We start from the raw sequence: 24504 nt of genomic DNA, 5'->3' as shown, positions 1-24504 counted from the left end.
AAACTACATTCATGTACAATAAAATGTAAGACGTCAAGAAATGCAAAAGGTAAGGTTCTTAGAGTAACATTAACTCACAATGCACAGCCTACATCTTTTGTGTTTAAAACACAGACCATATTTAAGTACAAATTTAACAAGGAATTATGAAATATATAGGTATAATGTGGCCATGGTTAGCATTACTAAAGGAACCTTTTAACTTTTGATTTCTTGGGGTCTTTTTCAGTTTTAACTGTGCTACTTTAAAAAATTGCATTAACATAGGTTTTTTTTTTATAACAGTAATATTCAGATGCAGTTGAAATTCACTTATTGAGAGAATCGCTGCAGGTTGCCAGTTTTGAAAATAAACAAGAAAACTAACAAAATTTAATTATTCAAGAACACTGTATCACAGTGTAGCTTAGTTTTATATCTATTTCTATTCACTACATGCCAATATGTTTTGTATTAATAAGATATCACTGTAGCTATTATTCCTTTGAGAAGTACAGCAAAGCTGATTTTTTATTTTTTTTTTTTTTAGAACTATTGGGATTCTGTGTTTGTGATGTGAAAATTAGTGATATTCTTCTGTAATTAGATGTAATTTCAACAAGATTCGTTGCTTGGAGTAAACTTCTTTTAGGCCTCAACCTACAAATACTTGCTCGCATGGGTAACTGTTCACTAGAGTAGTCACACTGCTTCTAGAACCTTAGTAAGTTGTACTGCTATTTCCAATTCCAAAGGGTTCTAAGCTATTTCAAGTTCATATTTTAGTTTTGTTTACCATTGCAGGGGAAATGAGTTGCTAATGCTAGATGTGATTAGATTGATTAGTATGTCATATTTCTAAAATGTAGACAGTTGTGTACAACAGTTGTCAGTTTGTGGTTGAATGGCTTGCAGTGTATTCAAATTACTGTATTCAGATATTACTGTCACCTGTCTGTCTTCTCATGAAAATATATCTCACATGGAATGAGAAATGTAATTAGCTCAGTACACTGTCTGGTTGCATTGGCTTCTTGTTTGTTAATCCTCTTTGTTCCTTGTGTCAAGGTTTGTTGTTGTTTTATGCTTTGTTTGGCTTGGAAGGGGGAAAGAGGCAGATTGATTAGAGTGTAGCAAACTTTGAAAAATATCAACTTTAATCCAATCATACTTCTAAAAAAAAATCATAATCCAATTGTACTTTTGGGGAAAAAGTCATGACAATACATAATTCCCCATCTTGCATCAATGAAGCATTACCTGCCAAATCTGCTGAACTATTCTTGGCATGTCAGTTAGTTTAAAAGAAAAGCTCTGTTTAATACCTAAAGAACAGTCATAACTATTTTTTTTTAAAATCACATTTTTAGTTTTGCTTTGATTTTTCTTATACATGAATTTTAATCTTTAGCATTTGCTGCTTGTAAATAAGATCTTTTTTAGGGAAATTATAATTCTAGAATTTTTTAAATTTCTAATAGTTTTAGTCTAAAAGTTAAAAGTATTGCAGTAAGGAATCATGAACATGGATTTGTCAAGAACAACTCATGTCAAACCAGCCTAATATCCTTCTTTGACAGGGTAAGAAGCCTTGTGGAGGGCGGGAGTCCTGGGAATAGCAGTAGATGTGATATCTCTCTACTCTAGTAAGGCTATTGATACTGTCTCGCATGACCTTCTCATAAACAAACTAGAGAAATATAGCTTAGACAAACTTACTTATAAGATGGGTGCACAGCTGGTTGGAAAAGGCGTACTCAGTAGAGTAGTTATCATTGGTTCAAAATCAAGCTGGAAGAGCATATCGAGTGGAGTTCCACAAGAATCTGCCCTGTCTCCTCTTCAGATCTAGGAAAGGTACTCCCAGCCTCACGGCAAAATGCAAGGTGGAGCAGATTGTTTAGCATAAGTAGTTAGCACATAGCGTAAGTGCCCATTCAAGGTAGAGTGACACATTAACGCCCCTCCAGTCATAGGACAAAAAGGGGGAGGGGCTAGTGGGGTACAAATTGTTGTAATAAGCCATAAATTCAGTGGCTCTGTTGAGTCTATGATTTTTAGTGTATTGCAGAGTAATGAATTCAAGCTCCCAGACTCTTCTTTTGAAAGTATTGTGCAGGTTTTCTTTGAAGATGAGGACTAAGTCAGATAATTGTTCTCCTTAACCATTGAGAACAGGACAAGAAGTAACTGGTTTAAATTGCAGCGAGAGAGATTTAGGTTAGACATTAGGAAAAACTTCCTAACTGTAAGGGTAGTTAAGCACTGGAACAAATTATCTAGGGAGGTTGTGGGCTCTCCATCATTGGAGGTTTTTAAAACCAGAGTAGATAAACACCTGTCAGGATGGTCTACATAATACTTAGTCCTACCTCAGTGCAGGGTACTGGACTAGATGACCTATTGAGGTCCCTTCCAGTCCAACATTTCTGTGATTATAGGCTATTGTTTCATCTCTGGAGCCAATCCTGTTTCAATCCTTAAAGTTTCAAATGAAAATTAATTTGGTAATAGAAACAGCACGTACTTAAACATGTTTATCATAAAACCACCACATAATCTATGATGGTTCTCTGCTAAGGAATCATTTAAGACTAGAGTATCAGAAAAGATAATTACGGTGCATTGGCACAGGTGTATTAGAGCCATGAGGCCTGATTCTCCAAAGCCTTGCTCTTTGTGTAGTCACATGCACCTGTGCAAAGCGGGTGTAAAATGGTACCTTTTTGATAGTTGTATATTCACGTGCACACGTACAACATGCAGTGGCATGGAAAATTGGGCCCCATGACTTATGTAAAAAGCCAAACTGAACATGTTCGCAGCCTCTGTACAGGAATAAAGGTTTATGATTGAGGTCATAGATACCACTTTAAAAGCCAGAAATTGCTCAGTTTCTCAAAATTGGTCTCAAAAATATATAAAGGGTGCATCTTGCTCTTATTGACTTCAGGAGCAGCCCAGAGCATAAAATGATTAGTTGTAGAACCTTACCCTTCTAAATAAAATAAAAAAAATCTTAATAGAGCTTTTCTTTGCTTTTGGATAACAAGTGTTTTGTGGATGAAAACAACCTGGACTAAGAGGTAGGATGAATACTCTAAAATTCTGAAATTGTATGTTTTTGGTTAAAGTTAAAAAAATCTTTTCAGATATCTTACTGATTGTTTTGTTTTGTTCTTTTTTCTAAACCATATATTCTAGTATAACCTTTCCTAGTTATGTGATACCATCTTTATGATCAATTAAAATGAGTCTCTCACTAGCCTAATAAAAAGCGTTGTTCTTTGCCTAATTGAGTTTTCAGATAATGTTTCAAACCCCAATTATTACTGCTCTTGTCAGCTTATTGGCTCCTCTTATTGAAAAAGATTATGTTTCTCACAAGCAAGTCTATACCCCTCCACAGCTGTTGCCATCTCCACTGTGTAGTATAGAAGTACAGTCTGAGAATGAGGGGACAAAAGTGGCTAAGTAGGAGTAAGACAAAGTAGCCTAGGAAGGAGCCACTCCGGAGGATGAGAATAACAACAATGGCTTCACAGAAGTGAAAAATGCCAGTAACAGTGTTACTTCTAGTGAAGTTCTGCACATATTTGAAGATGGACGAATCTTTGTCATTAAATAAAGGGCAACTTCATCCAAACAGTGTAATAGAAAAGCAGTTTAGGGATTTTATTTGTAGAATGAAATGATAAAGAGTTAAGCACTGTAGCTGGGGCTGTCTTTCCATCATTGTGAGGAACTGTGCTACTTCTGCTCTGAAAGCATTCTTTTTTTGAAGGGGACTGACAGAAGTATTTTTAATTGTGTGGCTGTCTAATTGAGTTCTACAAGGTGGTTTATGTGCTTCTTAGACACTTCACGCGACAGTAATCCAAATCTTAGAATTCTGAAATTTGAATCCTGCATGCAGAGGTTCTGCAGAAGTGGCTTCTTGTTTCAGCAGATCACTTCAACTCTATTGCAATAGTAATATTATAGGCTGATTGCTGGAGATTGAAAGTAAGTATTAGTAATGTTGCAGTATACCGGTTTCTTTATGAAAAGCAATTCAGAGCTAGAATGGATTCAAATTCTTTGGACTTTTAATGTGCTTTAAATTGTAACAAACTTAGATTTTTAAAAGGAAGAGTATCAAAGAAGGAGGTTTAACTTCTTACATTTGGTGATTTGGACACTTTTTTTTAAATGAGGAAAAACATAGTATGGAGCATGGATGAAAGGTGTAGTGTGCAAGTGTTGAGCTATTGTCAACTGGTTTAACATGCCAAAAGCTTCCTAAACAGACTGGAATAGCGTGGAATGCCATTTAATGGAAGTGTCTGTAACAGTAAGCTATGGTATCTCTCATTGTGATGTTAACTTTAATAAACTGAAAATCTATTGGATGTGTTTAATTGTACCGTTGGCAGATATGGTATGAGCTGGGACTGTCATTGTAAATCTTTGGCAAATTAAAGCATTCAGTAATTGATGGATGCAAAAGAAAAAAAGTAGAATGCAAAGGAACAATGCAATATTGGCTGGCAAAGTGCAGAAAAACAATTGTGTTCTGTCTTCAGAACCACAGGGTCTGATCTGTGTGTACATCAGACAGATACAGGAAGTCTTTGCATCTTAAACATAGTCGTTTTTTTCAGCATCAATGATTGTTCCTTTAATTTCCACACTAGAGGTTGTTGCTAGTGGGGGAACTAGTATTCCTTCTCAAATTCTACCCTATGGTAACCTCATAATTAGAAGCTTTGAAGTCCTGACGTTTGTTTAACTGGTATGCTGTGTCCCCACAGGAAGAGCAGGCTGCTAAACTGAAAGCTGAGAAGATCAGGGTTGCTTTGGAAAAGATTAAAGAGGCACAAGTGAAAAAGGTAAACTACATTTATATTATTTTACATGTTTCCTAGGTAATCCTTATTGAATCAAAAAATATGGGTTCAGTTCTGCTCATCTCTGTTAATTACACTTAAACTATTTTAATAAAAAAAGACTTCTTTTCCCGTTTTTAGTTTTTCTTTTGAGGGACATTGCTCTCTGATCTGTAATTACGTTATTCAAATTTTGAGTAACTATTGTATTCCTTCTCTCTTCCAGTCAGGGCTTAATCAAGAACTTACACTATATGGTGTGGCATCACGTTTTTCTAAGTAGTAGCTTATTCTACATCCAGATACAGATTTAAAAGACTTTGGCAATGTGCATTCACATCTGAAACAGAGATCCAGCCTTATTCGATTGTCTTTGCACGTTCAATAGCCTCGTATTTCAAACTGTCTTGTCCTCTTTATAGACTCTCATTCAATATACTTGTATCAGGCTCTCCAACTTCCAGTTTGCAAGATACAAACTCTCCTTTAGTTGTTAATAATAGGCAGAAGAGTAGTGAGTGGAAAACGCAGACAGTATTTGATGCTATGTCAAAGATAGTAAAGACGTTGCCTCCAAACTTAGGGACACTGTCAAGTAATTTAGGGCCAATATTTAGATATGTTTAATAAATCTGTATATCTTAATATTAACAGGATGATGTCCAGTGTTTTTAAATCATTGAAAAAGTTAATATTTAAGCGTTCCACATTTAATATTTGCAAATCAAATGCTACAACATTGTGCTAGAGCATGAGAATTCAGAACAAATCAACTAACTTCTTCTAACTTTGCAAGCTGTGAGGTGCGAAAAAAGTAAGCAATAGCATAAAAGGTGGAAAGAAGATTCTAACATTCTTTGGTTTTCTAAATTAGTGTAGGTAACAGATTAGATTGAGGTATAATTTTTATATGGACACTGCCCTCTTTTTAAAGTAATACTGAAACAGCAGGGAATTAGCAGTTAAGTTTTTAAAACAGTGCTGCTTTCCCCACACACCTTCCAAGTAAAGAAAATTTAAGAGAACTTTTTTTTTGTCTGACTGCCGCACCAGTGAAAGACTAATATTTATGCAGAAAGTGGCAGAAATCTTATGACTTTTAAATTTTTAAATTAAAGCTGACGCTTGCATTGCCCACCATAATTGGAAAGACACTTGTGTTGTGTTTCATGTACTGTATTTATGTATTTTAAGTGTGTTGGGTTTTTTAACAGGAATGCTAAAATACTATGGATATACTGTACTCTGGAGATGAGTGTTTAAACTAGAGTAAACGGTGAATTCTCTGTAACTTGAAGTCTTTAAATCATGATTTGAGGACCTCGGTAACTCAGCCAGAGATTATGGATCTGTTACAGGAGAGGGTGGGCAAGATTCTGTGGCCTGCGATGTGCAAGAGGTCAGACTTGATCGTCATAATGGTCCCGTCTAACCTGAAAGTCGATGCGTTTATATGCTTTTTTGTTGGTTTTGACAAAGTTAGTTAAGAAAATCTAGATGGTAAAGAAATGAAAAATACAAATATATGAGCAATAGCAGCAATACACAACTCTCCTTTTATATCATTTTCAATTAATAACAACACATTAGCCTTGCATACTTTTATTTTTTCATAAGAATAAAAACAGTAATTAAGAAAAATTCAGTGTCTGGTAGATCAGTGGAAATAAATTATCATTGTATCAATTTTTAAAAGAGCAATGAGTAAAATTCCATATGAATTTATACAAGGCCTTTGTGCTTGCATCTAGTTGCTTGAGACAAGCTTGTGTGAACATAGGCATCGACTTCTACTGGTGCTGGTGGGTGCTCGACCTCCCCTTTGCCTCCGGTCCCACCCCCATTCCAACCCCTTCCCCAAAGTCCCCGCCCCAACTCCGCCCGCTCCCTGCCCCTAGTCCGACTCCTTCCCCAAATCCCCAGCCCGGCCCCTTCCCTGCCTCCTTCCCTGAGCATGCCACGTTCCCGCTTGTCCCTCCTCCCTCCCGGAGCTTGCTACAGCTGTTTGGCGGTGGCAAGGGCTGGGAGGTAGGTGGAGGAGCGGGGACCTGGTGTGCTCAGAGGAGGTGCTGAGGTGGGGCAGGGCAGGGAGCTTGGCTGCCAGTGGGTGCAGAGCACCCACTAATTTTTCCCCATGGGCGCTCCAGCCTCGGAGCACCCACTGAGTCAGCACCTCTGTGTGTGAAGACAAGTTTGTTTCTTTTTTTGGCAATATGTTTTTTTGTTTTTTTAATGCATAACTAAAATAAAACTACATATTGTAGATTTTTTTTTCCTTTTACAAAAGGAACATGACCTTTTGATAAGTGGGCTTTGAAATGAACATCTAGTTATTAAATATGACTCTTTGCATCTTTAAGGGAGAAGGAATTGATTTTTATATAAACTCTATATGAGCTAAACTTTATTTTTGTAATCTAGGTTCAATAAGAAATATGTTTGGGAAATTAATCCCTGTTGTTGTTCTTCCCCTTCTGGTCACAGCTGGTAATCAGAGTTCACATGTCTGATGACAGCTCCAAAACTATGATGGTGGATGAGAGACAGACAGTAAGACAAGTACTGGACAATCTGATGGACAAATCCCACTGTGGCTACAGTTTAGACTGGTCACTGGTAGAAACCATATCTGAATTACAAATGGGTAAGTAAACATGTTGATAATGTTGATTCCTACTTGTTACCTTAGTATTATCAGTTCACTTAGCATTTGTCCATATGGACTTCATGCTAATTTAAATATTATTGCTCCATAAAACTATTAACGTTTATCAACCTCTGTTGGAATAAATTCTCATCGTTTTGATTGTTGGTTATGTTTAGATTTCTGCAACCATTTCTGACTTTAATATCTTGTACCTGTATTCACTTAAAATGCGATAGCTGATGGATTCCTTCATCAAGTAGTTGCTGAACCGACTAGAGGGGATGCCATTTTAGATTTGGTTTTGGTGAGTAGTGAGGACCTCATAGAAGAAATGGTTGTAGGGGATAATCTTGGGTCAAGTGATAATGAGCTAATTATAGTTCAAACTGAACGGAAGGTTTAACAAAAATAAATCTGCAACTAGGATTTTTGATTTCAAAAGGGCTGACTTTCAAAAATTAAGGAAATTAGTTAGGGAAGTGATTGGATTGAAGAATTTATGGATGTAAAAATAGAGGAGGCCTGGAATTATTTTAAATCAAAGCTGCAGAAGCTATTGGAAGCCTGCATCCCAAGAAAGGGGAAAGAATTAATAGGCAGGAGTTGTAGACCAAGCTGGATGAGCAAGCATCTCAGAGAGGTGATTAAGAAAAAGCAGAAAGCATACAGGGAGTGGAAGAAGGGAGGGATCAGCAAGGAAAGCTACCTTACTGAGGTCAGAACATGTAGGGATAAAGTGAGACAAGCTAAAAGTCAAGTAGAGTTGGACCTTGCAAAGGGAATTAAAACCAATAGTAAAAGGTTCTATAGCCATATAAATAAGAAGAAAACAAAGAAAGAAGAAGTGGGACCGCTAAACTGAGGATGGAGTGGAGGTCAAGGATAATCTAGGCATGGCCCAATATCTAAACAAATACTTTTCCTCAGTCTTTGACTAAAGAGGATTTTAGGGATAATGGTAGCATGACAAATGGGAATGAGGATATGGAGGTAGAAGCGAAACTCAAACAGCTTAATGGGACTAAATCGGGGGGCCAGATAATCTTCATCCAAGAATATTAAAGGAATTGGCACATGAAATTGCAAGCCCATTAGCAAGAATTTTTAATGAATCTGTAAACTCAGGAGTTGTACCGTATGATTGGAGAATTGCTAACATAGTTCCTATTTTTAAGAAAGGGGAAAAAAGTGATCCGGGTAATTATAGGCCTGTTAGTTTGACATCTGTAGTATGCAAGGTCTTGGAAAAAATTTTGAAGGAGAAGGTAGTTAAGGACATTGAAGTCAATGGTAAATGGGACAAAATACAACATGGTTTTACAAAAGGTAGATCGTGCCAAACCAACCTGATCTTCTTCTTTGAGAAAGTAACAGATTTTTTAGACAAAGGAAACGCAGTGGATCTAATTTACCTAGATTTCAGTAAGGCATTTGATACCGTGCCACACGGGGAATTATTAGTTAAATTGGATAAGATGGGGATCAATAGAAAAATTGAAAGGTGGATAAGAAATTGGTTAAAGGGGAGACTACAACGGGTCCTACTGAAAGGTGAACTGTCAGACTGGAGGGAGGTTACCAGTGGAGTTCCTCAAGGATTGGTTTTGGTACCAATCTTATTTAATCTTTTTATTACTGACCTCGGCACAAAAAGTGGGAGTGTGCTAATAAAGTTTGTGGATGATACAAAGCTGGGAGGTATTGCCAATTTAGAGAAGGACAGGGATATCCTACAGGAGGATCTGGATGACCTTGTAAACTAGAGTAATAGTAATAGGATGAAACTGAATAGTGAGAAGTGTAAGGTCATGCATTTAGGAATTAATAACAAGAATTATAGTTATAAGCTAGGGACGCATCAATTAGAAGTAATGGAGGAGGAGAGGGACCTTGGAGTATTGCTTGATCATAGGATGACTATGAGCCGCCAATGTGGTATGGCCGTGAAAAAAGCTAATGTGGTCTTGGGATGCATCAGGAGAAGTATTTCCAGTAAGGATAAGGAAGTTTTAGTAGCGTTATACAAGGCACTGGTGAGACCTCACCTGGAATACTGTGTGCAATTCTGGTCTCCCATGTTTAAGAAGGATGAATTCTCTGTACCTTTTCCAGTTTGAAGGGCTACTAGGATGAGCCAAGAAATGGAAAACTTGTCTTATGAAAGGAGACTCAAGGAGCTTGGCTTGTTTAGCCTAACTAAAAGAAGGTTGAGGGGAGATATGATTGCTCTCTATAAATATATCAGAGGGATAAATACCGGAGAGGGAGAGGAATTATTTAAGTTCAGTACCAATGTGGACACAAGAACAAATGGATATAAACTGACCACCAGGAAATTTAGACTAGAAATTAGACGAAGGTTTCTAACCATCAGAGGAGTGAAGTTTTGGAATAGCCTTCCAAGGGAAGCAGTGGGGGCAAAAGATCTATCTGGCTTTAAGATTAAACTCGATAAGTTTATGGAGGAGATGGTATGATGGGATAACATGGTTTTGGTGATTAAATATTCATGGTAAATAGGCCCAATGGCCTGTGAATGGATATTAGATGGGGTGGGATCTGAGTTACCCAGGAAAGAATTTTCTGTAGTATCTGGCTGATGAATTTTGCCCATTTAGCTGATCGCCATATTTGGGGTCGGGAAGGAATTTTCCTCCCGGGCAGATTGGAGGAGGCCCTGGAGGTTTTTCACCTTCCTCTGTAGCATGGGGCACGGATCACTTGCTGGAGGATTCTCTGCTCCTTGAAGTCTTTAAACTACGATTTGAGGACTTCAATAGCACAGATATAGGTGTGAGGTTTTTTGCAGGAGTGGTGGGTGAAATTCTGTGGCCTGCATTGTGCAGGAGGTCAGACTAGATGATCATAATGGTCCCTTCTAACCTAAATATCTATGAATCTATGAAAATCTGTCTCTTTATAGTTAAATGAACTTTTTATTTTTAATTAAAACTAATCTAGTGTTGTGTTTTGAACTGAATTGTTTGGTAACTCCAATTAAAGTAGCAAACTGTTGTACATTGATCCCTTACTAGGACAACAGGCCTCTAATAGCTGAACTGTCTAGGAGAGGGTTGAACAGTGCAGAACACGTGTTTTCGGGGGGGAAAATTTGGGACTGGGCGTGTGTTGGGGTCACCCCGAAGGTAGTAACCAAGGCTGCTGGAAGCCAGTGTGTGGCTGGTATGTTGCTGACAGGCTGATGGGGTCAGAGTTGCTGGACCGGGGTGTAGATATGTAAGGACACTTGGGGTGGAGCTACAGGCTGTTTGTGAGCAGCCCAGGTTGGGAGCTACAAGAGCAAAGCATTATAAGGCACCTAAGGTTGCATGGCAAGTGGTGACACAACCCCTCTGGAGGAAATTCACAAGACATCTCTCACATTCCTGGATCTTTTGCAGAATGGAGGATCTAGTAGAGTGGTGCTCCTCATTAATGAGGCTGTCCTAGAGCCTGCCAAAGTCACGTGTCACACTCCAGCAGCAAGTGCACCTACTCTTAAGAGGGCAGAAAAGAAGCTGTGTCCCAGCCAAGGGAACAGAGTTTTTATTCTCTCATCCTGCCCCAAACTCTTCGGTGGTTCAAGCGGCCACTGAAAGGAAAAGGCAGCACCACACTAGGTCCACTCCTTCAGATAAAGAGGCCAAATGTGTGGACCTACTCATAACAAATATTTTCATCCACCAGTCTGCAATTACCTGGCTTGGTTGTCAAAGTGTGATTGTATCAACTCCTCTAAAATTTTGAAATTCAGAGACATGCTCCCTCAGGAGAAAACAAGTTAATTTCAAGTGCTTATCAAGGAGGTTAGATTGGTGGCTAGAACAGCTCTTGCGGGCAGCCCTTTCTTTAAGAAACTGAATTTATTTTATTCACTTCTTTACACGCTAAAACAGTGGTCACCAACCCGTCAATCATGGCCATTCTCTGCCAGTCGATCACAATCTACGGGCCACTAAAAGTCCAGCAGCGCAGCAGGGCTCAGGCAGGCTGCCTGCATGCCATGGCCCACGCCGCTCCCGGAAGCAGCCGACTGCTGGCACGTCTCTGTGCGCCCCTGGCGGGCAGAGGCTGCTCTGCATGCTGCCCCCAGCACCATCCTCTCAGCTCCCATTGGCTCGTTCCCAGCCCTTTCTTCCATTTTAACAAACTGTTAACTATATATCTGTGTTTTTCCTCACATCTTGTCCACCTACTGGATCCTCCTTTGAGGTCATGTTACAGAATGTGAGAGAGTAGAATTTTTTTTTTTTTTACTTGTTTGCTCTTTCTCATTTATGCAGAGAGAATCTTGGAGGACCATGAAAATTTAGTTGAAAATCTTCTAAACTGGACAAGAGACAGTCAAAACAAACTTATATTTGTAGAACGTATAGAAAAATACGCACTTTTCAAAAATCCCCAGGTAAGTCTGAAGCTGATTTTTCACTTTTTTATACAGATATTTGTATCTATACGTATGTGTACACAAACACACACACACACACACGCTTTGCGTTTTAACAATGCCTCCAGAATACACTCTGTGGTCAGCGCAAGATCAGCCCCCTAAATGAAATCCTGATGCTCTAATCAGTCCATTTTCTAAGAATAGGTTAGTGGAATTAATAGCAGCCCATGTAACCAGTTTACATGAAATACTCACCAATACTTAGTGCTATACACATCTACACAGTCTGGAGGAAAGGGTTTGAGCTTGTGTTGTGACACCTGTCACTTTGGGGAGACCGGCAATGCCTGCCCACACCATCTCATGAGGATAGGGTGAGGGGAATTGGATGGACTCTGTGGGGTAGGCAGCTGCCTACAAGGGAGGGGCAGAGAGATAAGGAGAGCGCATGAGGAAACCAGGGTCTGTCTTCATTCAGCTGTTACCTGATCAAGTAACAACAGAAAGGTCCCTGTTCTTTTTCAATAATTAACTACGGGGGGATGGTAGTTTCTTGATTATAAGCCTAAATGCACAAAATGTGCTGTAGTGCTAGAGGCCTACGGTACTGAGGGGACAGAGAGGTGAAAATAAAAACAGGACTTAACATAAAGGACCACTTGAAAAATAAAGAATTAACAAAGACATGTTTAACACTTGATCACTTGCTTGCTTAATCTCTAGTGTGTATATTGGGTGCATGGATCATGTTCTTACATTTGTGAGGTACCTAATACATTAGGCTCTTGGGCCTAACTTTCCGAAAGCGAGTAGTGATAGCAGGTGCCCCCACTTGAGATACCTTATAAGGTGCCCATATTTTCAGCGAGAACTAAATGTCAGGCCTCTTTCTGTGATCTCAGGATGAGGCACCCAAAATCTTCATCACTTTTGAAAGCGTATTCCTCAATAAATGTCTGACATCAATACATTTCACTGGTTATTAGTATAAGAATGGGCCTTCCGTAGATGGAAGTCAGCATGAATGTGTTACTTACTCAGTTAAAAACCTTGGTCTGTCCTAATACTATGAATATTGTTTTACTTCCAGAGAGAGCAAATGAATATAAAGGGGTCTGGAAGATGCTCCCTGTCACTGTACCAACCCCTTCCAGGTTAGGTGGGGAGGCGTGCAGGATCACCTTACTAGATAAAAGGATTATATCATACCGATAATACACACACAGTATGGATAAACAATTGCTATTTTGCTTATTTTTTCAGAAGTAATTGTTTATCATGAATTTTTTTCATTTAATTATTATTATTATTTTATTACTTATTCTGAAAAACTATAGAGATGGAGTGGAAAGGAGAAGAACAGTCCCATGTCCACTCCTTCCAAAATGCTGAATGAGGGGATGGAGTAGAGCCTACTTAAAGGCCCAATTTTTTTCCATCTAATTTTTATTCTGGGTTTTTAATTTTGTTATCTGTTTATATTACCCCAATAAGTGATTGACTTTATGGCTAAACATGATGGCTGAGAACTGCAGCTAATGATGCTTTTACTTAAGGTAATGTCAGCTGGACTGGCTAATATTCCTGAAAATACAAAAGGGTTTTTCCAGCCCTTTAAGATTAAAGAATGCAATATTTTGGTTTGTTTTTATTCTTTAGCAGTCTACCACATGAGTCTCAATTTTGCTCCAAAATAATTTTTTTAAATAATATCTAGCTGTTCTAGAGGACCAGACAGGTCTTAGAACAGCTAAACTCTTATCAGCACGAGGAAGTGAAAAAGATAACTTGGTTTGACTTCAGAACTTCAATAGAAGTTTCATCCTTTCATTTTCTTTTGTTGTAGAACTATCTGCTGGGGAAAAAAGAAACCTCTGAGATGGCAGACAGAAATAAAGAAGTGCTGCTGGAGGTAAGACAACTAAAACAAAAAGAGCACAGTGATTTGTGAGCTACAATATGTTAAATTCTTAAACTATTGCTAACATTTAACTTTATGACTCGAGATGGAGGTTCCGCGAAGTGTTGAGCAGAATATGTTAAACGTGAATATGTAGCTCTGGGGAGATTTCTTCCTGTTCTTGATTAGGGAGCTTTCGGAATAAAGATGTCTCCTGATTTTTGTAATAGACAAAACTGCGAGAAAGTCCCCATCCATTGTTGGATCAAAACCATGCTATCTACAACTGCGTTTAAACAGTTGTCACTTGCAGAATTCTAGCTTAGTTTTTGACCAGTGAGAGGAGGGACATTTTTCTGAGAATGGTGATAGCCAAACTGCTATTCAGTACCCCGCAAAGTTTTATAGCTTATTTTATAATATAGTTCTCAGACAACATATGCTGTATCCAGAACTATACTACTAAGGTAATTTAGAAGTAATTGTCACCATGGTGGTTTAATAGATTGAAAAAACCCACAAAATACAAAAATCATAAAAGCTAAGGAGAAAAATCACTGTTGGAAATGGAAAGTACTTAAAATCAAAAGAATTGAAACAACTTAAAAAGAACAATAAACAACCCAAAAGCAAATGTAGGAATAAACATAAATATCACAAGCATGACATATAACCTCATAACATTCTATAGTTTTATGCAAATTGAAAGTAGTGATGGTCTAATACTAAACATGCTATCTTAGGTGTCACGTTAAAAAGGTTACAGTAGTTTCTTACATCTAACATGGGATTGTTATATGTGTCACTTTGAAACTTCAACAATCATGAATTCATAATATGTAAATGAATGTTTAAAATTAGACTTCAATACATTTATATTTATAAATAGTGTATAAATGATTAATCATTTATTAAGTCATTAATAATTTAACAGTTTTTATAGATTGAGTCCAGTAGGTCAAAAGATTGCTTATAGCCATGGCATTTGACCATCTATAACCCCACTTTGTGCTATGCTTGTTGTCGTCTTAGCATATGCGCAATGTGCTTCAGGTGGCATATGACCAGGATTAATGACCAAATTTGGTCTGCTGGTTAGATCACTGGCTTCCCCAGCCCAGGCCAGGTACTGATGGGGAGCACACGAATGCTGAGCCATGCCGCCCGCCCCTACTATGCTTGTAATTTTCTGTAGCACATACTAGTCATTTCTGGATTACGATTATAACATCGGTAATGCTTTTATTTTCTATTTAATAAATGGAACCTTAATATAAAGTGTGACGTACATTTCCACTGATAGCACAAGCAGCAAAATACACACAAGGTGGATCATAGTTGGGCCCACGGACTATTACTGAGGTTTTTGTGTATGCCTGGGAAATTGTAACCCAACAGCTGAGGTGTGGGCCCATGTCTTTCAGGTTTGGTTAAAGCCATTGGAGCACATTTGGGACCATTACTGATCAGCATTGGTTAAGAAACTTTCACATCTGTCAATTAAGTAGCACCTTTATTGGTATTCTGTACAGAGGAGAGAACTATTAAATCAGATGCAAAGTTCAAGTGGGCACATACTCATAATTATCCTTTTGCCTCTACAGGTGGTCCCTTCATCTTAGAACTGAGTGGAGAAGTCCCTAATCATGCTATATATATTCTCTAGATAAATAAAGGACTTCAGCTCCCAGGCTTCTAAACCCAATCCATTTCATTGTTTTAAAATATTAATATGTTTTTATATGTTCTTTTTTTTTCTATACTGCCATTGGCTCTATGTAGGAATGTTTTTGTGGAAGTTCTGTAACAGTGCCAGAAATAGAGGGAGTCCTGTGGCTGAAAGATGATGGCAAGAAGTCTTGGAAGAAACGTTATTTTCTTTTGCGAGCTTCTGGAATCTACTATGTCCCTAAAGGAAAAGCAAAGGTGTCTTCCTTTGTTTGCTCTTATAAAATATAGTTCTTAAAAGTGATTGTCTAATTTCAACCTGCCCTCTGGTAACTATCTACTTTCTGAATGAAAAACTCAAGAAAAATGAACGTCCTCTTGATAATTTAAATGTGTATGGGTGGCAGGAGCTTTGAATATTACTTTAGAATTTTGGCTGCACTATGCTTTTGCTTAGATTATCATTACAGTCCATCAATTTAAAAACACAGCTTTAAAATATAAATGAACAATAATTTATTCAAGAAGGATTTGATATAAAATAATCTGACCCCCAATTCAAAATTGAGATCACAAGGATCTTCCATTTGGAAGACCTCAGCATATGTTTGTTCGGAGTGGAATAGCTCTCCTAAAGAGTGTGTGTATGTACAGTTCAGGCCAGTTTGATTGCTTTTCTCCTGCCTAATCCCATAGACCTTTTTCACAGGTGAAGGACTAAGTGACACTACAAGTATTAGTGTGTCCTTGACTAATATGTGCCGGGGAAAAATTTGAGTCATTCAGACCACCAAATGGCACAGTTCTTAGTAGTTCATATTCAAGAGTTTCTTCTTAGTCTATTTTTAACCACAGTTTCTTGAATCAATGTAGATCATACCCTTTCTGCATGATTTCTACAACTTTGTTTTCTATGTTGATGTTATACTATACTGGAGGAAAAATAGAAAATTGCTGCACTGATTGTTGCCTTTGTAACTTCCAGGCTGGTTTACGTGGAAATGGCTGGTCCAAAACACAGCAGCTCACCTCCTAAACAACTGGCCACTGAAAGCAAATAAACCCCAACCCAGTGTTCTGTTGTGATCAGTACATTGGCTCCCCATAGAACTAAGTAAATTTCAAATATTAGTCTTCCTCTTTGAGGCTTTCCATTTCATTAGACAAGCTATGTATAAGACACCATGTGAAAAGGGTGTACCTTACAATCAGAAATACTTGAATATGAAATCTTAAAACAGTGTGGTTCTAAATGAATACTTATATTATCAGCAGCTGCTGAAGAGGTCCCAATGTGACCTTTCCTGTTGACTCCCTGCTGACTTCAAGTTTCAGTGGTGGTCTGCAATATAATACTGTCAAAAGAAACAAGCAAACAAGTTTTGAACTAATAATGCACAAAAAATACACAGATTTGAAAAAACATATAGTAAAAAAAATCTGATGCAAGGATTTTCTGTATAGACCTGTTCCACTTGGCATATTGTTTTAGTCTTAATGATTATTCATTCACCATTTTAATTAACAGTACTGTTTTTTTCATGTGAATGGAGTAAGAAACATCTTAAACACTTTGGAACATGCTGGCAAGTTGTTTCAGATAACTAGTATTTTCCTTCATCTGTAGTACATAATTCTTCACTTCTTAGACTTCTTATTGGTTAAAATTCAGATACAGGAATTTTGTCCTTGGAAAATTTAGCAGTTGTTGAATTTCAGTAGCACCGATTTCTTATTTTAGTTCAATTCTAACTGTTTTTTAATTTAGCTTCTTGGAACTGGTGCATCTACTTGCACTAATGTGCATTGCTCTTTGTCGTTCCAGTCTAAGAGGTTGTCTGCACACACAGTTCAACTGGTTCATTTTAGTTAAACCAGTGCAACTTTACATGTGGACACAGGCTTGCGTTGGTTTAGCTTGCCAAGCTGAACCAATGTAAGAGTCTCCTTACACGTAGTTGGCCCCAGTTTAACAAAATTGGAGAAACGTTGCACTGCTAGTCAAACTGGTGCAACTTTGTGTAGACCAGGCCTAGGAGTGAAGAGCTGGCAGTGTTTAAATCAAGGTTTTTCATTGTGGCTTTGATTTTCCTTATTAATTTTTTTCATAACTGAATATTTGTGTGTTTAATAGGTCTCACGGGATCTGGTGTGCTTTCTTCAGCTAGATCATGTCAATGTTTACTACGGACAGGACTATCGGAACAAGTACAAAGCACCGACAGATTACTGTTTAGTGCTGAAGGTAACTTGTTAAATGTTTTTAAGTGTTTTACCAAACAGAGCAAGTATAAAGATGCTACAGGAATTTTAAATACATGCTACTTTTGTCTACAGTCCTCCAACAGCTAGATTCTTCTAACTAGGTTCTAGTTGTGACGAGGTAAGAGGAATTAATACAGAAAGCTCATGGATACTGAGACAGGTTGTAATGCAGAGCATGCTTTCCACAATGATATAACTAATGGAAAATTAACCACGAGTTTTCAGTATGAATCTCGGGAATACAACTTTAATTATGAAAAAATTCGATCTATTAAAAGATACCACATTTCTAGAAATCATAGAGCAAGTGATATATTCTCATTAAATACATTGAAAAATACATTTTCTATTGTGTTAGGCTACCTCCTAGTATGTGGAACAGCGTGGGATAAAGTGCCCCAGTGGAGCAATGCAGAAGGAGAACTGGCTGCAGAGGTCTTTGCTGTTCCATACCCCCACATAGCTGGCTGATTTCTCTCTCTAAATGATCTACACTCCTACAAAAAGGGCGAGAAGGAGCTTAGAAAGTATTACATTAAATAATATGTTCCCACTGACAACTGCAAAAAATGCTTGAAACAAAAGGTCCCACAATGGGTCCCCCTCTGTCCCGCATAGAGGGGCTACGTGGTTACAGTGCTGCCATGAGTCAGGTGGCCAGTGGGGTATCATGGCTACAAGCCTGGCCATGCTGCCATGTGTTTGGGGAAAGGGAGAATCTTTCCAGGATGCTGATAGGCAGGAGGGGACATGGACTGAAGCATTTTGTCCTAAGAATACCTATCCCTTTTCTCGTTGGGGCTCATTTCATACCCTTGGTGATGGCCTCTACTCTGGGCCTATGGACTAAGAGAAAATGTGGGTGTGGCTGTTTCAGAAGCTGCTGTGACGTTTATTTTGCTAATTTTTGTGTAGGAGGGAAACGTCCTCAGAAACCTTCAATAGTATCATAAGCTTTTTCATAGATAAAACTACCTTAAACCTAAAGGGTAAAGTTTGCAATGTATACACCAACCTCACATCCTTTTTACCAAAAACTCACAAAGATCAGTTATTCATGTGTTCTTTAGGAACACTGCATGCCAGAGAAGGATCTGATTTGAAAAATTCATATAGAGGAATGCAAATGGGGGCAAGTAATAAAGGAAACAAATGTAGTTAAAGCAGTTGCCCAATTGCAACATTTTAGTTAAAGCTCTGATCTTAAACCACAGAGTTAATAGCTGAAATGCTGTCAGGTATCTTTAGGTTGTGCCAGCTTTCTTCTGATCTGTTCCATTCGCCTCCCGTATTTTATGTTGGAAATAGTGTTGGTTGTGGTAGACTCAAAATTATTTTGAAACAATTTTTCACAGTGTGTTCATGGTAAGAAATATTTCTTCATGAACTTAAACATGATGCTTGGGTGAGGATAATGGGTCCTGTTCCCCTTTAATAGGAATACGGTTACTTGTTTTCTGTCATCGGTCACATCTCACATTTCATTGCATATGCAATGAGCAAACATTAGGCATGTCAGTTATTCTAGTGCATGTCCACAAACTTTATGACAAGGTGATATAATCTTGCCATGAGACACTTTATCACATATTTGTGCACAGTTAGAGGTAAAAATACTTACTTACCTACTATAATAAATACATAATATTTGGGTTAAGAAACATTAGTTAAATTCTAACCTGAAAATTCTTTTCCATGTCCTCTTAAGTCATTGGTACATGATTCCTATGCAGATAATTGAGAGCAATTAAAAGCAGAGATTTAAGTATTGGTGGATATTTATAAATTATTTGATATAAATTGATTTCCGGAATGCAGAATATCAAGGCAAGTACGGATCATGCCTACATTTCCAGTGTGTCATTTCTAAAGCTAAGATTTTGTCACAGATATTCTTGGTAAAGCCATGGACTGGTCATGGGCAATAAACAAAAATTCATGGAAGCCTGTGACTTGTCCCTAACTTTAACTAAAAATATCCCTGACAAAATGAGTAGGGAGGCAGGTACAGCACCCAAAGCTGCTGGGACTCCGGCGTCCCCCACTGCTGTGATTTGTGGGAGTTCCGGGGTCTCCCCTTGCACAGTGGCCAAGCAGCCCCGGGGGGGGCCAACCGCCCATGCCAGCAGGGAGCTCCAGGGGGTTCCCGCTTCTTTTTAGCTATGGTATAATTTGAGACAGAAAGTTGAGAAATTTTATTTGATCAGCTGTTGGGGCAGAGAACTGGAATCAGCACTCAGGGCTCTATTTTTGTGTCTTCTACTGAGTTGCTACATAACCTTGGGCAAGTCATTCAACTTCTCTATGCTTCCACTCTAAGCAGAGTTGTACAGGGGTTTTTTTGCTGTACTACACATATGCTAAAGGAATTGATAGTAAGATTAGTAAAAGCGGGAGTACTTAATGATTCAACAGTAGAACGAGACCAATTGTATGTTCTGCAGCTGAAGTGATATATATCTGTCTCACATTTCACAAATACTCAAAATGAGTCACAGACAGTGTTCATTGAAAGATGTAGTGTAAGCAAGTGCTCTCAAAAGGAGTTAAAAGATCTTGGATGCATGTGAGAGAGAACCTCCAAGAAAATGGGGATATTTTGAATCTTCCAGCAGACCTTTGTATAATTGAACCGTAATCTGATGAAGGGATTAATAGGGATACTGGCAGCTGTGAGATACATAACTTTTACAAACCGAAAGGGAAATGACCAAGTATTCTGGCCAAAGTGGCTTCCATCATCAGAATTTGAAAAAACAAATATATTGATCTTTTTGAATCTGACATGTTGAAGACTGAATTTGAAATAGGATATTTTTCTAAATAAAGTGTGAAGAGTTGTGTTTCTTTTTTGTGCGGGGGAGGAGGGAATGGCAAGTAGTGTAACTGTCTGAAACAGAAATATTAGCTAGTTTTCATCTTACAGCCTGGTTTTGGCAGTATAGAAAGGTGGATTATTAAGCTTGCTTTCTTCCCATCTCCTTCAGCGATGCATATGTTGGTAGAGGTCAAATGGATTAACCCTTTCTTTTCCACCACATCAGAGGTAGACATCTTCCCCCTCCTGCAGCTTCTAGAAAGTGGGAATTTTCTGACCATTTCAACTCAGTGCATGACCACCTCCAAAGATTCCAAGGGGGCAGACCAGCTCCTACACCAAAATTCTGTAAGAACAGCCCTTTTATGGTTTTGCAAACCTGAAATGAGTGCTGGCCAGACAGTCCCCATGTTGCCACTTTGGGTGTCAAATAATTTTTTTCCTCGAACACCCAACCTACCAAGAGCATATATCCCATCTTTAATGATGTATCAGTTCACAATTTCAATAGTTAGGAAAAGAAATACGTACGTAGTTAGGAAGTCCTGATCTGAACCTTGATAGAATAATGTTTTTCTTGTATTTCCTGCTTTAATTTTCCACTAGATTTGAAAGTAGCAATGCCAAGGATTGAATAACAGTGTTTTGAAGCCCACTCTTCAAGAATAGCTTTTTTTTAACTCTTTAATTCTTCTTAATGTTCTTTAGATTAAAATATTGATAGCCTAAATACTCTTTCTGCAGCACCCTCAGATCCAGAAGAAGTCTCAGTATATCAAATATCTCTGCTGTGATGATGTAAGAACTCTACACCAGTGGATAAATGGCATCCGTATTGCTAAGGTAACTACTCTGAATCATTTTATTCCTCTTCCATTCTTGCAATGTAGTGCTATTTAATAGTGTTACCTATATATTCTCTTACTGAAACAGATGATGCCTCAGTGAGGGGAGATCGAGAAGACACACACAAAATTAACTAATCAAGAAGTTAATGAGCTATGGGTCAAATGTTACTTGTTTCAAATAATTATCGAGACAATGCATGTTATCTGTTTATAAACTTCCCTATATCTAGCCATTCTGAACTTGAAGCTCCACAAAAGTCTTAAGCTAGTTTTTGTACGTATTTCTTTTTGAAGCCTATCAACAGTATAAACGTTTCTTTACCAGAATTGCTGCTTTAGGTGCTTATACAAATTTTTCTGCACCTTAATCTCTCTCTTTCCGCTCTCCGATCTCACGGTGAAGTCCCACTAGACATGAGATGTCACTGTTAGTTTTTAGCTGTGCACACTCATTTTGGGCTAACTTATAAATGGATTTGAGAAAGATGGCTATATCAAAAATAGAGACTTAGTAGTTGAGGTAATGATTACTTAGAACCAGCACCTTGGCTCAATGGATTAAGTCAGGGGTCGGCAACCTTTCAGAAGTGGTGTGCCAAGTCTTCATTTATTCACTGTAATTTAAGGTTTCGCATGCCAGTAATACATTTTACATTTACCGGGGCCGGCAGATGGAACCCCAGACTGGCAGCAGGCTGTACGGGGCCGGCGGCCAGGACCCGGGCTGAGAGGGGCCCAGCCAGCGGCTGGGATCCCAGACCGGCAGTGGGGGCAGCAACTGGAACCCCAGATCGGCAGCGGGCTGAGCTCTCTGCCCGCTGCCGGTCTGGGGTTCTATCCACCAGCCCCTGCCAGCCGGGTCCCAGCCATCGGCCCCGCTCAGCCCGCTGCCAGTCTGGGATTCCATCCATCCAGGCCAGCAGCGGGCTGAGCGGGGCCGGAGGCCGGGAACCCGGGCCGGCAGCAGAGTGCCACCGTAAATCAGCTCACATGCTGCAGGTTCCCAACCCCTGGATTCAGTAGATGATTTTATTGCACTTTCATGTTATCAAATAGTTTGACATTTTCTTCTGCAGGATAACCAGGTTGTTTCTGGTTCTCTAAGCAATTAGATAATAAAAGTGAAAGAAGACAATGCAACTGTTCTTAAACTAAATGAAAAACAAAACCTCTACTGAAAATAATCAAAGTGCCTGGGTTCCTCGGCAGAGAGACTGTTAATCAATCAGCTGAAACAGGCACAATCTAAACAGTTGTTACGTTTTATTGTTCCTCTTTGTTTAGTATGGGAAGCAACTTTATGTGAACTATCAGGAAGCACTGAAGAGGACAGAGTCAGCATATGACTGGACTTCCTTGTCCAGCTCCAGTATCAAGTCAGGGTCCAGCTCCTCCAGTTTACCAGGTAGCTATAATAGCCTGACCTGTAATGGAAATACTCTTAAATACCGTTTGCTTCGGAAGCCATTTGAAAACTCCAGAAAAGACTAGTGAATGTGACTGGTTATTTCCGCATAGTCCCAGTACTTCTAGACTGTCTTTTAATCTCAAAAAGCAATTTATACTATTCTATCCTTTAGTAGTTGTGATTAATATTAATATAATGTCCTTTTCTCATTCACAGCCAAAAAGGGAATTTATCTGAAACTGAGAAAAGGAAACATCATTTCAAATGCCTCATACTTGTCCACACCAATTTAAAAATTACATCCCAGGCTTGTGTTTCATGATGAGTGGAGATCTGTATAGTTTTTAAACTGCTTTGGTGGGATAAAGTATATGAAATAAATACATGATAAATAGTCTCTACCCAAAGGCAGAAACGCCACAAACCTGTTCTCTCACACTCGCACTCTTTTTAAAACATTGGTTCCAGTCCTGTGACAAGTCCATTTTTAAGACACACACAGTAACTCCTTGCTTAACGCTGTAGTTCTGTTCCTGAAAAATGTGACTTTAAGCGAAACAATGTTAAGCGAATCCAATTTCCCCATAAGAATGAATGTAAATGGGGGGTTTAGGTTCCAGGGGGGAAAGTTTTTGCCAGACAAAAGGCAATATATACATTTTAAACAAGCAATTTAATACAGATATAAGTTTTAAATAATTTTAAACAAGCAGTTTAATACAGGAATAAGTTTTTTAAACAATTTTAAAGAAATATTTAATGCTACAATCATCATTGCTGAGTACGAACCAATGGGAACATCATTGCTGAGTATGAAGCAATGGGAGGGGGCCCCGCCTTACCCCACAAAGGCACAAGCCAACTGGCACTGAAGACAATGAGGCAGGCAAGGAGGCTGAAGGTGCTGTAGGCTAGGAGAAGCACGTTGAACGGCGGGAGCTTCCCCTACTGTGCAAGCACCGGGGGAGGGCGGGGGCCTCAACCCTTGGCCTGCCCACTCCACCCCTTCCCTCAAGCCCCCACCCTTAACCCGCCTCTTCTCTTCCTCCCCCCCATCTCTTCCCCCTTTACTCCACATGCCGCATCTTCGCTCTTCCTCCCTCCCTCCCCTGCCTCCTGCCAGTGGCAATCAGCTGGTTTGCAGCATTCAGGAGGGAGGATCGAGGACTCGTGGCCCAGGCTCCCCTCTCCCTCTCCTGCCTCCTGCCCACGGCAATCAGCTGGTTTGCGGCGTTCAGGAGGGAATGGGAAGGAGCGAGGACTCGGCGCACAGGCTCCCCTCTCCCTCCTCTGCCTCCTGCCCACGGCAATCAGCTGGTTTGTGTCATTCGGGAGGGAGGGGGAGCCTGCGCGCTGAGTCCTCACTCCTCCCCCTGCCTCCTGAATGCCGCAAACCAGCTGCTTGCTGTGGGCAGGAGGCGGGGGGAGCAGGGGGAAGGCGCTGATCCGCGGGGTCTGCTGGTGGGCAGGAGGCACTGGGGGGGCGTAGGGGAGCTGATAGGGGCTGCCAGCCGTTGTCAAAGCAGGTGACCAAATGACATTATAGCGGAGCGTTGCAGAACTTTAAACGAGCATGTTCTGTAATGGAGCAGGGATGTAAGATCGAAACAATGTTAAGCAAGAGGATGTTAAGTGGGGAGTTACTGTAGCTGTTCAAAAATTGGTTAACAATTTACACGTCTTCCTCATTGTTTACAGCTAATTTACAACTGT

At 39.2% G+C, this 24504-nt stretch overlaps 1 protein-coding gene across 6 annotated transcripts in view; it reads left to right on the top strand.

The window, feature by feature from the left end:
- The window catches only part of RAPH1 (Ras association (RalGDS/AF-6) and pleckstrin homology domains 1), a 158994-nt gene that overhangs the window by 118347 nt on the left and 16143 nt on the right, over positions 1-24504 (top strand). For all 6 annotated transcript variants that reach the window (XM_073306496.2, XM_073306495.2, XM_073306494.2 and 3 more), the window contains 8 exons: positions 4773-4850; positions 7332-7491; positions 11778-11899; positions 13731-13796; positions 15567-15710; positions 17587-17697; positions 21280-21378; positions 22668-22788. In XM_073306496.2, the coding sequence (XP_073162597.2) occupies positions 4773-4850; positions 7332-7491; positions 11778-11899; positions 13731-13796; positions 15567-15710; positions 17587-17697; positions 21280-21378; positions 22668-22788 (901 nt within the window). The remainder of the gene's footprint in view (positions 1-4772; positions 4851-7331; positions 7492-11777; positions 11900-13730; positions 13797-15566; positions 15711-17586; positions 17698-21279; positions 21379-22667; positions 22789-24504) is intronic.

This window comes from Lepidochelys kempii, chromosome 11, assembly GCF_965140285.1.
Source record: "Lepidochelys kempii isolate rLepKem1 chromosome 11, rLepKem1.hap1, whole genome shotgun sequence".
NCBI lineage: Eukaryota > Metazoa > Chordata > Testudines > Cheloniidae > Lepidochelys > Lepidochelys kempii.
The sequence above is the reverse complement of the archived record's forward strand: the minus strand, read 5'-3'. Positions and strand labels throughout refer to the sequence as shown.